This window comes from Mercenaria mercenaria, chromosome 5, assembly GCF_021730395.1.
Source record: "Mercenaria mercenaria strain notata chromosome 5, MADL_Memer_1, whole genome shotgun sequence".
NCBI lineage: Eukaryota > Metazoa > Mollusca > Bivalvia > Venerida > Veneridae > Mercenaria > Mercenaria mercenaria.
The window spans coordinates 43,803,114-43,819,996 of record NC_069365.1 but is presented as its reverse complement, the minus strand read 5'-3'; the positions used below and the strand labels follow the sequence as shown (position 1 = coordinate 43,819,996).

At 33.5% G+C, this 16,883-nt stretch overlaps 1 protein-coding gene across 1 annotated transcript in view; it reads right to left on the bottom strand.

Annotated features, from left to right (window-relative positions):
• Positions 1-3,349: 3,349 nt before the first annotated feature.
• Positions 3,350-16,883, bottom strand: part of LOC123557050 (heat shock 70 kDa protein 12A-like) — a 76,038-nt gene continuing 62,504 nt past the window's right edge. Inside the window, exons 8-9 of the mRNA XM_053543366.1 lie at positions 6,022-6,156; positions 3,350-5,035 (exon numbers count right to left, since the gene is read on the bottom strand). Coding sequence (XP_053399341.1) covers positions 4,122-5,035; positions 6,022-6,156 — 1,049 coding nt within the window. The 3' untranslated portion in view covers positions 3,350-4,121. The remainder of the gene's footprint in view (positions 5,036-6,021; positions 6,157-16,883) is intronic.

Below are 16,883 nucleotides of genomic sequence, written 5' to 3'. Positions count from 1 at the left end.
AAGCCAATGTCAAAGCCAAGCTTGCTTGACCTTTGACCTACTGACCTCAAAATCAAAACAGGTCATCTGCTGGTCATGATCAACCTCCCTGTGAGGTTTCATAATCCTCGGCCCAAGCGTTCTTAAGTTATTGTCCGGAAAAGGTTAAAATATTCCGGGTCTCTCTGACCTTTGACCTTTGGAACCCGAAATCTATAGAAGTCATGTGCGGGTCCCTATTAAGTTTCATGATCCTAGTCCGAGGCGTTCTGAAGTTATTGTCCGAAAACCGTTCCAGGTCACTGTGACCTTGACCTGTGACCTACTGACCTTAAAATCATTAAGGGTCATCTGTTTGCCAAAACCAACCACCCTATCAGTTTTCTTGATCCTAGGCTCAAGCGTTCTCAAGTAATCATCCGGAAACTGTTTCGTGTCATTGTGACCTTGACCTCTGACCTACCAAGCTCATAGTCGAACTTGACCTATATTTTATCATGTTACACCTGTGTACAAAAAATTTGATCCTAGACCCAAGAGTTCTCAAGTTATCATCCGGAAACCGTTTAACTGTTCAGACTCACTGTGACCTTGACATTTGACCTACTGACCTCAAAGTCAAAACTGACCTGTATTTCATAATGCTACACCTATGTACCAAAATTTATGATGCTAGGTCCAAGCGCTCTCAAGTTATCATCCGGAAACCGTTTAACTGTTCAGGGTCACTGTGACCTTAACCTTTGACCTACTGACCCCAAAGTCGAACTTGACCTGTATATTCCGATGTTACACCTGTGTACTAAAAGTAATTTGAATTGGTCAAGCTTTTTATGAGTTATCATCCGGAAACCATAAAAACCAACAGACCGACAGACCGCCCGACAAGCTCACTCCTATGTACACCCCCCAAACTTCTGTTTGTTTTGTGGGGTATAATTATGTTCTTGATGTTAATGTTTTATTACAGTGCACTACCTGCATAATACATGTCTTGCGTTTAAAACATTGTGACTGTCATTTATTGTAAGAATTAAAATCAAAGTATTTGATTACGATGAATAATCTAGACATTAAAAAGCTTTCTTTTTTAAATCTAAAAAGAAATACAACATATTTTGTTTATAACCACATTTTTTAGAGTTACTTAATTATTCCTGAAACGTAGATTTGAATATATGAAAGTTTCTTTTTCGAATATAATCAGACTGTATATTAGCATAATTACAGTATATTTATTGCTTGGGTATGCATCATTAATCACCACCATTTTTTATCAGTCTTATAAAACTGATGAACTATTTACCATTTGCATTATTTGTGTGAATTAAGACCTTTTGTATGTTATATCATATGCAATCTTGGCCAAAATGCTAAAATGGTATTTACAGTAAGAAAATTTGGTTAAATGCGATGCGTTAAATGAAACATATAAGCATGACAATAATGACTTAAAAATCAAATTGAAAAAAAAAAAAAAAAAAAAAAAAAAACAAAACAAAACAAAACAAAAAAAAAAAAAAAAAAAAAAAACAGCAACAACAACAGCAACAACAACACATAAATTTCTCGTTTTCGTTTATGCTTGTTAAAGCAACTCGCAAACATCAAGGAAGAAAATTTTGAACATGTTCATTTCCATGAAGTTTGGCATAGAGTGTATATATGTCACTAAAATGATGAAGTGGGTGAAAATAAATGTTAGATACTGATAAAATTGCAAGAGGAATGTAAATTTTCTACATTATTTTAAAGCGTTGCAACGGTTTTCTACCTTACCTTCTGCACAGTATTTTTGGTTATTCAAATATCTTGCAAAAATCTTATAGCAATATGTTTGTACCACTAGTAACTTACAGAGTACTTACTTTTTATGGACTTACAGAGAAATTGTTTTTCGTCTTAAATGTGGGGGTTAGTCCCTTTAACAGAAATATTTCTTAGGTGCATTGATGAAAAAATGTTGTTTTTTTGGCATGCTTTTGTATGTGAACGTCTAAGTTCATAATAAAATACATCTGCTGAAATGTGTGTGATAGAGTAATTGCAAGTTTCCTTCCAGTAAACATACGGATACATATTTCATCCATATACGTTCGGAAGTACAGTAGGACAAGTGTAATAACTTCTGCTACATTGTGGTGCAATATTGTCTAATATATTTCAAATTGTGGTGCTCAAAGCATTTCTCATGAAGGGGGAGGTTGCATATAATAATATATTGGCAATTGTTTAGTTACATATGTATCAATGTATAAACACGCTATAAGAAAATAATCTCGCTAGCAAATAGGTGCAAATCATTACAGAATGGTAAAACTGTCGTAATAAAAAGAAATTGCAATCACATTTACAGAACGTTTTCCTAAATTTTCTGCACAACCTGTGTATATTTTGATGAACAATTGTCTATAAAGTATGAAATAAAACACAGCAATACACTTGTTGGCAGCAATCAAACACATTACATTAAATTAGAAACAAAGAAAGCGACTTTTAATATTTATATAAAAGTTCATGCGTGTCTGCACATACATCTTCTGTACAACCGTTTTGATATATAGAAAACCGATTCCAGGAGTAGTTCAATGTCAATCATTTTTCTTATCATACGCCTAGTGATTCGTTTTCATGGTAACAATGCTTCAATTCACGGTTTTTTCATTTCTGAATTACCGGCAATTTTGGGTATAATATCAAACCTGTGCCGTAAAAGTAAAAAGGGAAAACTGGCATATAAAAATTGTCAACGCCGTAATATTTAACTTTGTGTCCGCATACGAGCTCCATTAATTTAAAATCTCTTTTCATATAGCAAATTATCAAAATGAAATTATGTAAGAGCTGCGAAATCTTCGAAATATCCAATAAATATATTGCAAAAGCTGAAATATATTCTAAGTAACCCTAAAATGAAAAGAAAAATAACAAAAATATGTGCCTCCCTCGACAAACAGTAACTGTTATGTTTTTAATCTTATAGTGTCTATGTGATTTTTCATAATTATACAAGATCATTTCGAGTATTCTGTTTGCGAAAGAATACGACTATAGAAAGAGCAGAATTATCTAAAATTTAGAGTAGCGAGAGATGACATTACTGATTCTTTTATTTGTATTACTTTTTTGTAATTCTGAACCATTACTACTTTCACAAATATCAATCTATACGAAAAAAGCTCTTTTCAGAACGAAAACCCTACTGAAAATGTAGTCAAGCATTTCACTACTAAGAAAAAGTGGATTTTTATTTTGAAAAATGGTCACTATTCTTGGCCATTAAAAAAAGCCTCGCATGAACGTAACTTATATAACACTGTTATCACATTACCTGAAAATGTAAAACCAAATTGTAGAGATTAATGACATGTAATATGTACACTTTTATCAGTATATGTTACCTTATGGTAATAAAAGTTGAAGTCATTTCCTTCCTGTATCTTATGATGATTTAAAAAAAGATCATTTTTGTCATTCAATTATCAATTTAAAAGAGCATGTAGCTAAATAGCCACAAAGTTGGTCTGTGTTGAGTTTTTGTGCGCAACAACAACACCATGATCTAATAAAACAGTCCACCTTGCGCACATTTTTCGTTTTATCTTAAACAATATGTTGGTTCTTGGCATCACTATCTTCCGCAGACTATTTGGAACAAACATGCAGCTGTATTTAATAATGATGACTAAATGGACGTGCTTGAAGGGCGATATAAGAAGAATCTTTTGCTTGCGAGGAGATATAGGGTCGTATAGCCGCGATTAGATTATAAATTATTTCTATGCAGTCTCATGTTCTTGGATCAACGTTGACATTTTGAAGAGACCGAATAAATAGTAGTTAGCATCAACTGTATTTGTCTTTGAAAATGAAAACATTTTCTGCTTCATCAGAATAACATATGCACGTTAACTCGTTCCTCTCTTAAACGCCTGTGCTCACTAATTTTGCAGTTTATCACGTCTCAGTCTTCTGTGTTATAACCTCATAAAATGTTAATTGTTTTTTAAATAGATACATACAAAAGAAATTAAAATTTCATAGTATACTAATACCACATTTAAAGATGAGCGAGAAGTCATAAAAATTGTTCACAAACATGCATCGTCTTGAATATATTGACCTCATTCCAAAAAGTCTACTCACTCTATGTGAACTTCACCCGTTGCTTTATCTTCAACTTTAACAGCTATTTCTGTTCCACCAAAGATAAATCTGCATCCAAATTCTCTTTCTTTTCCGAGTGTCGTATCTGGGATAGGTATTCTCAATTCGCCGATTTTTACGCAACCTGGTTCCGTAACTAGAACAGGATCTGGTGATGTTGAGGCATATATGTAATAATACATTTCTGTCTGAGAGTCGGTAATAGGAGTTGAAATTATTTCATCTTGTTCTTGTTCCAGTTTTACTGTCTGTCCGATAGTTACATGCTTATCAAATAACTCCAAGCAGTGCATTTCTCCGTCATAAGAATATGTTTTTGAGCTAGGATGCCTGCAGTTTTCGGATGTTTTGTGGGCAATTTCTGTTCCATAGGTGTATTTGCATATTCGTTCTGCAATTGTACTTGGGCGATGACCAAAAATTACAACACCTTTCAAAACAGCAAGACTAGCACCCTCAGGATTAAATATTTTCATTCCGCCCCCAAACTTGTTTCTAATGGCAACCTGCAGTACTTTTGACTCAGAAAATCCTCCCACCATTAAAATCGCCTGGCAGTTTCGTGCTGATTGCTTTTGCATTAAAGAAGATATATGTTTAGTAATGCTGTCAGTTACCTTTTGAAAGAACATCCTCGTTACATCTGCATCAACTCTTAATTTTCCGCTTTGAAACCAAACGTGATCTCGATACTCTGATAGCAAAATCTTTTCATGAATTGTATGCCCTGTAGCTTCAAGAATAGTTTCGGTCAGCGTGGGTGGAATACGAAATGTCACCTTGGTCGGTTGTTGTGGGGAAATTTCTCGTTTCTTTACCTCGAACGTTTTTAATAAATCAATGTAATCGTCCATGTGCTTTTCCTTGAATACTTGAAAAGTGTCTTTCCCTGAGAAGAAATAAAATGAAATGTAACAATTTCACAAAAACAACGTTTTCTTTCCTAAAATCAATCATTACAGGGTTACTGTCCCTTAATTTCATAACTTTCAAAAAAAAAAAAAAAAAAAAAAAAGAGTTTTCTTTGTAGGTCTGATGTTTCTCACTACTTCCTCTGACAATGCTATTTGAAATATGTAGCTATAGACGTTTAAAATATTATCTATTATAACCGGAATACTAAAGTAAATTTTCAAAAACTTAGGGTTCTAGCAAGATCATATGAATTTTAAAGTTTTATTGTATCATTTAGTAAATTGTAATCATGGTATTTCAAGGGAGACATTCATCTAAAAACTAGTATGCCTGTTCAATATTCCTAACTTGAATAGATATAATTATCAAAGAAGGTTGAAATGTGTGTACACAATAATGAAACGCAATCTGACTAAAGAACTTGATCTTCTTAACGAAGATGTATATTCTGTATATTTTTGATTTCCGATATTGCTATTTTTATTTTCTCAACTCTATTTTCATTTGAACCAATAAGACGACTTGTTTCAACAAGCATTTAGCTAAACCATCACAATAGCGTCGAATGTCAAATGGTGATAAAATGTGGCTCGAACCCGGGACCCCTCGCTTACCTGGCGAGTGCCCTACCAACTGAGTTAATCGCCTGTCTGACACCTTACGTAACCAAGACATTTCTCTCAAAACACGAGGGCGTAGTCGCGGTGTGGTCGTCATAAGAATTGTAAACATGAAAAACCAAGGCTAAATATAGATTTTTTAAACTTCTACAAAATGTTGTAAGTAAGGCTCTAATTGGCTAGCGGAAAGATCGTCAGAACGAGGGCATCAATAGCACGTCTTCAGATCCAATGTGCGTCGTTAATTGTTGATGTATTTTAGTCAGATTGTAATGGAACGGTAACTGGATAAAATAATTACATATATCTGGCAAATAGCATAACATGAACAGCTTCATACCTGCAATTGATGCAATGAACTGTTCGTATGCTTTGTCAACCTCTGTACCTCCCCAAGCTCCACCACTGGCATTGTGTAATTCTCGTAGTTTTCCGTCTACAATTACTTGGTGCACCGTAATGTCAATAGTACCGCCTGAGAAGTAAAATCTAAATCAATAAAGATTGCGAATGACCTAATCTTATGCACTTTATAAATAGTTTTACTCTTAATGTTTTCTATTTAAACTACTAAAAACGACACTACATTAGATACAGTCACAATTTATTACCGCATGACTTACGTACAAGCTGCATTTTGTTTTTGTATTGTGTTACTGGCTAGCATCTTGGCTGTATGGTGTTGGTGTTTTTACTGGGCTAAAACGCGACATACTTGACAAACACTTTAGTTGTCGTGATTTCGTGATTTCTTGCTGGCAGGGTGAAAACACGACACATCATAAGATCATACGAGAAAACGCGTCGTTAAGAGGAAGCCGACAGAAAAAAATATATGTCAATATTTTGTGTTAGCGGGTATGAATATGTCGTATTGGCGCCCTTTATTTGACATGCATGTGACAGTTCATACACCATTTCGAAGGGAAAATGACACCAGAATTGAACAATGGTTGCAAAGATTGATTACAGGTATCCTTTATAGCATCAGGTTTTGTGACGGAGTATCAACCACCTCAGTATTAACATAATTTAATATCGAGCTTCAAAAGTCAGTCAATGCCTAAACAATTAGTACATTGTATAATTAAGTGGTTGTATCTTCTTCATTAAACCTTTTTTGCATTATCACATTACCATACTAACCAATCAGACGCATGTAACTTGTTGTTTATATATTATGTTGTATTACAAAATACTTAGATAAAAATCCCGATCCTGTGTATAGGTGTAAAATGTTCACATTTCCAAATCTAAACGTTCGTTGATACATTTGAATAGCCCACAGAGCTACCCTTTTAACGGGAGATATTTTCGTTATTTTCACCGTATACTCAAGTCATTCGCATGTCTGACGATAGACGACGAAACGAAAACACGAAAACTTGACAAACAAGATATCTGTCGTGTTTTCTTGTCGGCGGGGCGGAAAAAAGAAAATACGAGAACTCGACAAATCGATGGGGCGATGTCAAGAGAACAACACAGCCGACATTTTTATACCCGAAAACACAAAAACCCGACAAGAAAATATATTGGCGCCCTCGGAACAATGTGTTTTCCTGTAGTATGTGTCAATTTTTCGTGTTTGTGCGTACGTGTGTGTGTGTGTTTGTGTGTGTGTGCGTGTGTGTGTGTGTTGTCGTGTTTTCGCCAAATCAGAAAGTTGTTTTCCAATGTAAAATGGTATTGCATTCTCGTTATAGTACAAGAAATCCGTGCGTATATAGTTGGGAGAATTGTGTACCTTCAGTAAAAACACATGACACTTGGCATGGCAGTAGAAAACTATAGTACGCTTTATTTACGCATGGAAAGTAGTTTGTGGAAATCTAAGATGACCGCTTAAATCCAAGATTGCCGCTATATTTCTTTAAAATTTTTATAGGAAAATTGCAAAATCAGTGTATATCATATTAACAAGCTTTGACATTGGATGGTAATGGAACTGAAAAAGTCCACATATATATATATATATATCCAAAATACTGTTGTTGAACAATACGGATAATATAGCGGGAAAAAAGATTGAAGGAAATGCCTTTTTTGATATTACATGGTTTAATTCAGTAAAAATATAAGTTAAAAATCTCAACCGGTTTCACCATTAATATGGATCTTATCAATATCAATATCAATATGACAGACCAAACCAAAGGTAGCCGCCAGAAATAATCTTTTCTGTTTAGAATGGCTGAATGAACGTTACTTAATTTAAAAGAAATGTAAATTGGAATAGAATTTTTTTAAAATATATACCCTTTCATAATCAATATAATATTAAGGAAAAATCGATTATGGCCACCATATTTCAAGATGGCAAGCACTATAATTCACTACTGACACTAAGTCTTGAACTTTTTCTAAAGCATGTAAGTATTAAATAATGTATACATTTTCTGGACTGAAAATACACAATATTTTTTTATCTAATTTTACATCTATTCTTTGATATTTAACAGATACGTAATAAAATTATTTCCAATTTTTAACAAGCAAAATAAATGAATGAAAGTTGCCCTGCTATAAAATGTCAAAAGTATCAATAGGATATAAAACTCAAAAACTGATTTCCAGACCTTTCAAATTAGCCAAATATTATTTTACCACCTTATTTTAAGTTGTTTTTTTTTGTGAATACAAATGTTTTAAAATAACTTTTTAGAGATAATTGTTACATCTGTGATTGCAAGAAAGTCAGGAATTGCCTCAGATAGGTATAGCAGGTGCTTGTATGGTCAGTAAAGCATCTGATAGTGTACAGTTCATAATTGAATATGGAAATTGTATTAAATATTAGTTAGTTTTAAAACATGACAAAAAATGTAAAACAATTTTGAAACACAGTATATTTACAACGAAATGTATACAAATGCAATTTTTCTATTACAAATAGGTGTTTCAAAGCAATATCAACTAGTGACACATTTTAATATCCAAACTACATAATTTTTATAATAACATACACTTTGTAAATATATGAATCCGAATGAAATGCCAAGTATCTATATGCTATTTACAGACCGATATAGAGGAACAAATCACTGAAATATTGCCAGTCTTCTGCAGAGAAGAAACTGCCTTTCCCTTAAAAACAACAGTTTGATCTACAGCATATAGCAGCTGCCAATTTCGCAGGGAAAAGTAATTGTCATTCAATAAGTACTTTTAGTACGACAGAATCATTATGTCAATGCTGCCAAAACAGAGCTGTTTACACAGCACATGAAGGACAGTAGAGTGACCATATGCTTCCTACATTTGAAGCAAATTTACTTTTATTAAGTTTATTTTCATATTTTTGAACAATATGGGGATCAACATTTTCCACAGTCTTAAAACGCAGTACTAAAAGTAATACGCGGTATTGCACAAGAGTAGGGTAGTACGCAGCATAATCGTCTGTCCGTTTCCTCAATTATTATTTTGAAATTATTTGATCAACTACTGAAATAAAACATACTTAGACTAAAAGTGCAGGTTAAAGCTAGGGCCAGCCAACGGGAGCAAACAATATAAATCAATATAAGGTACATTGAATAATCCAATTGAATAGAATTTACTATAACTATGATATATGCTTCATGAATTTTTGAGATTTAAAACAAAATTAAATGTAATTTAAAGTACATGTATATTTTGAATGCAATTGCATTAAAAGTGAATTTAATGACAAATAAGTTTCAAAATTTAGAATTTATGTTCTCTTGAGAAATTAATCTATGCTATTTTTCAGTAGGTACGCAAGAGCTATAATTTCTGTTTCTATTACTAAAATCCAGTCCATATAATATAACATGTCTCAATTAATCAATTTCACGCACGAGCAGGTCGTGGGTGTGGTCAATTTGATCATTTTATATTTCAAACCGGTTTAATCCTTCACAAATAACTAAGCAGGCAAGTCGACACTTCGTGTACAAAAGTACGTTCATCACATGTTTGAACAGCTGGCGTTTTCCAGTAATTTTGCCACAGAGAGGAGGATGCAAGAAAAATGCAGATAACTTTTTGAATAAATTGTCTTTTTCATATATAGCGTATTTCATTTAAATTAAAGATTAATGAAAAGTTACAATAATTGGCCACTAAAGCGTATGAATACAATGTAAGTTTGCAGACTTCCAAGTGTTATTTATTTATGTCCAACAATCATCGGTTATTTACGATATACATAAAAAATGATTGAAAATTTGGGAATGAATGAAGGCATCTTTCTATGGTTGTTGCCAATAGCAGCTGAATACTTTGAAAGTGTAACAATTTTCACAAAACTTGAACAAAATGTGTTTGACCATAAGACCCCGACAAAGTTCGATAACTTGCCAAACCGGCCCAGGCACTTCGGAATTTTGGCCCTTGAAACTTGTTTTTATAATCAAAGCACTGAAAGTCTAATAAGGCATTCCGTTATAATCAAAGCACTGAACATATGATAAGGCAGTTATGGGAGACATGCGCTTTTCTCAAAAGCATCTCTAGTTTAAGAAATACAACATCGTGGTTATTTACCAATTGTTCTATTTATATAATTTTTATGATATCCTCATGACGATGATGTTGATGGCGACGTTGCGCTATTAATAATACCTTTAAAGAGGCACCACAAAATAACTGTATTCTTTTGTATTTCCATGATGGTAATTATAATTGCATTGCATGAAAAATATGAGATATACAAGAATTTAGTTTCGAATTGACAGTGACATATATTAGGCCAAGACAATGTATGTAATGTCTTAACATTTTATTGAATAACTGTAGCAATATGTACAGAAATCGGTGTGTTTGGTGAAATTTCAATCACATTTTGTTTCTACAGTGTAAGATAGTTATTCATCTATGTTTTTGAAACTACGCTGAAAAGAGATCGACTGAGAAAGTTTGCAGATGAAGTTGTCGGGGCGCATTTGTTCAGGGATAGCCTAAATTGACCACCTAAAAACTTGAAGTATAACTATACTGCCTGTGTTTTAGGAATGACTTTCGTGGGGTTCTGAGGGTGAAAAAAGTAGGTCACTAGGTCGTGGTCGGTCTTTAAAAGAAAAAGTAAAATATGTTGATGATGATGATGGTGGTGGTGGTGGTGGTTATGACGATGATTATTAATCTATGCATTTTACTGTACATTGGGTAATAATTACAGCAGTACTGTGTTGACCTTACGAAACTGGAAATAGTTTTAAAAAAAATCACGCATTAAGTGTAAGATTGTGTCACACTTTTTGCAGTATACATCAATACAATCTTTTGCTTTGTTTTATTTCAAAGCAGGTATTGAAAGGAAATTTCTTTTGGGCGATGGGTAAAGAAAAGTACAGGTGGACAATAGAAATTTATGCTGTTATTTGAAGGTATCTGAAGGTAAGTAAGTAGTCAGGTAAAAGCTATATGTTATTAAAGTGTTGTCTTTGGTCTGTTTTGCTCAGCTATCTAAATCGGTTTGTGACCAAATTATCTATTTTAACGCTTGTTATCAAAAACTGTTTTGATGTGGTTGTTGTAGAAGCGAAAGATAAAATTTCTATGTTATTGAAACGTTGTTACTGGTCCGTTTTGTTCTACCGTATGTGATACAGACTATACATAGGTTTGTGTCCGTAATGTCTATGTTAACGCTTGTTATTAAACTGTTTTCCTGTGGATTTTGTAAAACAGATTGTCTATGGAGGTTAAATTTATCGAACTGATTTGAACGGCTTATGTCATAAAAACCTTGCTTTCGAATGCGACTTTACATATTCGGTGCTAGATGCTACCTGTGCATGTATGTACTACGGAAGAAAATATTTCGTATTATACTGCCAATGATTCAGGCGAAAGAAATTGCAATAACAATGATTCTTGAATATTGCGTCAGTAAGATATCTTACTATCGCCATCTAAGTAATTATTTTCATCCACAGTGACAAGTTTAGGGCTGTGCGCTTTCTGTCATTATCGTAACAAGAACTCCTCGAACACGAAATGCCCCCCACTCCCATTGATGCCTTCAGTGATTGCACAAGGAACAGAAATTTTATGCTCACTGTAAACAAAAGTTCTACTGTTCCGGTTCAATCTGACCTTGACCTTTAACCTATTAACTTATCGAGAGATCACAATGTGATCTTGGCACCAACCACAGAGCCATTTTGAATGTTCCAAATTTCAAGATCTCAAGGTCAAAATCAAGGTCAAATTTCATTTCAGTACAAAACACTGGGCATGTGATCCATATTTGACAGCTGTGGCTTGAGAAATGTGAAAGAAAGTCACTAGGTCAATCTCAAGATCAAAGTACATTTCGGTACACAAAATTATGCATGTGGTTCAAATTTGAAGGCTGTAGCTTGAGAAATGTGAAAGTAGGTCACTAGGTCGAAATCAAGGTTAAATTTTATTTCGGAACACAAAAATAGGCATGTGGTCGAAATTTGAAGCCTGTACCTTCAGAAATGTGAAAGTAGATCACTAGGTCAATCTGAAGATCTTATTGTGACTTAAGTTGTATGTAAGCGTGGTTAAAATCAAATATATAATGTCACTACTATTGTGTTCACAAGGTAAAACATAACAAATTTTGGCTCTTTCATGGGCCAATCAGGGTTCGTAACTCCAAAACCTATGGTTGGATCTGACAGACGGTCTGTCTATACTAACAACTGGCCAATAATAGCAAATTTTGGCCCTTTCAGGGGCAGTAACTCCGGAACTTATTATGGAATCTGGCAAGTTTTCGAAAGGAACCGAAATATTATGCCAATACAAGTTATGTGCAAGTTTGATTGAACCTGATTATAAAAATGTTGTCTTTGTCGTATTCACAAGAAACTGTGGACGGGCGGACGACGGACAAAAAAGGCGATCACCAAATTTCACCCTGTTTCTACGCGACAGGTGAGCTAGAATGTGCCCCAAGGGTGTAAACAAGCTTATTCATTGATCTGACATGGTGAACTAGTTTTTGACACCATATGACCCAGACAAAAATTCATGCGATATTTCATGCAGAAAAACATTCTGACTAAATATCAAGCACATCTAATGAACAAGAGGATTAACAAGCTTTTCCTTTGATTTGACCGGGTGACCTAGTTTTTTACCCCATATGACCCTTTTTTAAACCTGGCCTAAGAATCATCAAGATAAACGTATTCTGACCAAGTGTCATGAAGATAGGGTCATAAATGTGGCCTCAAGAGTGTAAACAAGCTTTTCTTTTGATCTGACCAGATGACCTAGTTTTGCATCTCATATGACCCAGTTTTGAACTTGGCCTAGACATCACTAAAGATAAACATTCTGACCAAGTTTCATGAAGATAGGGTCTTAACAAACTTTTCATTTAATTTTACCTGTTGATCTAGTTTTTGACCAGAATTCATCCAAGCGGGATGAAAATGCCGCAACTGGAATCTCAACAGTTTTCTGTTTGACATTATGGCCTACATTTTAATGACAATCATATTATCCAGTTTCAAACCTACACTAGATTTCATAGACAAATTTCTGACCACGTTTTAGAAAGATCAAGCAAAACTATGGTATCTAAGTTTTCCAATAATTTGACCCTGTAGTATAGATTCTGACCTATGATGACAGAGTTACAAACTTAGCCTGTATAACAGAAAGACAAACAAGCTGACTAGAACTCATACAGATCAGACAGTAAATTTAACTTTTAAAGTCTTTACGTTCTTTTGTATATCTTTTTTTCTAATTTAATGATTTTGACTTGTTTTTTTTCGGTTTACACTTCGACTACGTTTTATAATCTTTAAAACAAACATTCGTAACATGTTTTATGTATTGCAGGCGAAAAATATGGCCTCTGTAATGTTAACAATTTTCTATGATTTTACCCGCTGATTTAGCTAGTTTAAGATTCCATACAACCTAGTTTTAATTTTGACATAAATTTTATAAAGACAATTATTGTCTAGGTTTCATGTTAATTAGGTAAGCATGCAATCTATAGTGTTAACACAACTTCATTTAGGCAATGATTTTACATAGTTACCTTTCGGATCGAAAATGAACTAGTCGGAAATGACAATCTTGAGAAAACAAACATTCTGATAAGGTTTTATGTAGATCAAGTAAATATATTTGACCTCTACAGGATTTTCTATGACCAAGCTGGGTCAAACTTGTTATACGTGCACAGAGTGTTAAAACTTTGAACGCTGGACCATGGAGTACTGACGCCTGATCGTCTGTCTATACTTACAACTGGCTAAGATGTCGTGAGACAATATTTTACACATCGAAGTTGGAAAGTATGGTAGGGGTAAAATTGAGCAATGCGACACTTAAAATAATATTTTTGACATTTCATGTGTATTACTAATATATCCATGTTATCTTGGTTGTCCGATAATGGTGAAAGATAGCGTTTGCCTACCTTATGCTAGTGTGTTACGATGGGCGATTTCATTACGTCGAAATGATTGTTAAGGGGACGCATACTTTGAAATTAGATAAAAGTGGGTGGGGTATTATAAAATTTACCTGCAAAAAAGTACAAGGTTTTGGTAAATGAAATGAATACTGTTTCAACTGTTATAAGTACATAAAGGATTGCTCACTAAAATAAAAATGAGAAAAACTGAAACAAGAAAGTTATTGTTGAATTACATAAGACTTCTTGTGTACATTCAAAGTCAACAATTAAGACTTTTTGGTGCGAAAATAATAGTGCTTCACTTTGTCCAAACATTTATCAATGTCCTACAGATTCTAATTTAAAGAAAGAATGTGAAATAAGTTCACTGTCTTGCTTTTCATTTCGCATATGTGGGCTAAAACACATTATTTAGTTTGTTTACAGAGTAGTGCATAAGAAAAGATACGGTGGTCAAGGAATGCCACATTCCAAAACTAAGAGTATATTCCCCTTAATACATTAAACATTTATCTTTACAGAAGTCTAGTGGCTTACAATAAAGGCCTAGAAATGTTGCCATTATTAATTTTTAACTTGGTATTCATGAACTACAATGCACTTAAATATCAAAACTCATTCAACAAACTTTTGAAAATGTACTGTCTTAAAAATCCCTAAAATAAGGTATGAAATTTGGTTGAGAGGTCCAATCAATGTGTATATATGCAAAAGCAACATTCTAATCTTGTTCACAAAAGTTACTTATACACAGCAGGAATGTCAATGATCAAAACTGGACGAATATACAGTTATCCTCACTTTAATGTCATTTATAGTTTGTCCTTGAATTCTCCACCATACTTTTCATAACTCTGTTTGCACGAGTTGCACGAGAATGCTGTCATTCACGTAAAAAAACGGGGTCAAATAAGTTGTAAATGCAATATCATCTAAACGTAATTAATGGATTATGCAGTTCAAGATAAACTTTATCTCATAACGTAACGAACATGTATAATGTTGTAACAACAACTTTACTTACACTGATTTAAGTAGCAGTCGGTTTATAAGTGACTTTATTGATTCATTTTGTGTTTTGTTATTGTTGTCAAAAAATATAACGGAAGTGCCTCACAACTGAAGCGGAAACCAGTTTGATGCGCAAAGTAGTCCACTGTAAGTAATATTTTTTGACAAATGTCCACAGAAATTAATAATTTTCTAATATTAAAGACGAATATCTGAAGAGGATTCATTATTTGATAAGAAATTATAATAATCGACATGTTTTTTTTAAAAACCGTACACGTGCAGACACCTAAGTTGTCTCCCGTTGTTTATTAGAGTTACCTTTCGTCCGGCGCAGTAATACATTTGCAGTGAATCGCCGAGAAGTCGTGGGAAAATTAAAAACCATGTAAACAAACTAAAATTAACCACCTTTTCAAGATGAATTTCAAGTGATCGACATTATGCATTTAACCCGCCTGACCTGTGTAGCATCTTAGATATCTGTTCTAAGGTATTCATTGTGTAGAATGTCATGTTATGCCCTTGCAATGCTAATCCACTCTGATTTTTTTGTTTACATTTTTTATCAATGAGAAATATGGCGTCCATCCCGAGATGAACTGACGCGGCGTTAAATTTTTACATGTTTAAGCAAACCTGGTGTGTTAGAAAGAAAATCTCATCCCTTCAACATTATTTGGAACACTGTTATTGTAAAAAACCTGTTTTTTCCTTATACAAAAGCTTAATATTTTGTGTTGAATGTACTTTCACAAAAACCTCTGTTTTCCTATTACATTCATAGTACCACATCCTTATCCACAAAATACTGAATATTACAGGTGTCCATCAGTATTATATCAGTTTAGGAATATGTTTTTTATTTTCCCACCATCGATTTCTTGAATATGCACCCCTTCCGCATTGCTGTATGAACTGTGAATGTAGCAATATGCGTCCCCTTAAGTTTCGTATTGCTCTGATTATTGACAGATATCTAAATATTATTAACTTTTATTAAACCGATTCTGCATTATAATCTTTTGATTAATAGGCCATATTTTGAACACGTTTGGGTGGATCTGAAAATCGCCCATGGAAACGTTTAACTGAAGAAACCTTTACTTGTTGTTTTTCTATATTTACAAGTTTTCAGTTCTACATATTAAACACGATCCTTGTCTGTACCTTGTCCATTTGTTCAAGAAGTATTTTGATTTATTTTCCTTGCGTCCCTATTAAAGACTGATTTTGATTGGATTGGACTCTTTGCAAACTTGATATTTAATATTTCAAATTAATTCATTTTGTAACTGATTTACTTGTGTGGCTTATTTATTAGCTTTTGTTTCTTGATACTCATTTTTGTAGTTTTGTCAATTTGTCGGGTATCCCATCTTATTATACAAGCTCGGCAATCCCACACTTGTGATCCGTCATATACAAGCAAACCACCATCACGTAATAGTTTATTTAAAAATAAATAGATTTCTACAAGGAATATTTCATACAGAAGAAGGTCATAGTAATGTAGTTTGATTTGGTTCAAACGTAAGACAACTTTTGGAAAAGAATATTAAAGGATACACCACATCTGCTTTCGTTTTCATTGTTAGTTTCACATCAGGTAACAATCAGGTAAGTGTTTGTACTAGCTAAAAGTTACCATTGTACACTTTTAAGAAATTTTCATTTCAGTAGACCTAATAAATTTGAAAAAGAAAAATGCTATAGTTCCTCGATTAAAGTACAAACAAAATGCTAACGCAATTCAAATCAGATATTGAAAAAAAAAATATAGAATAATTTGTACTTTACTTACG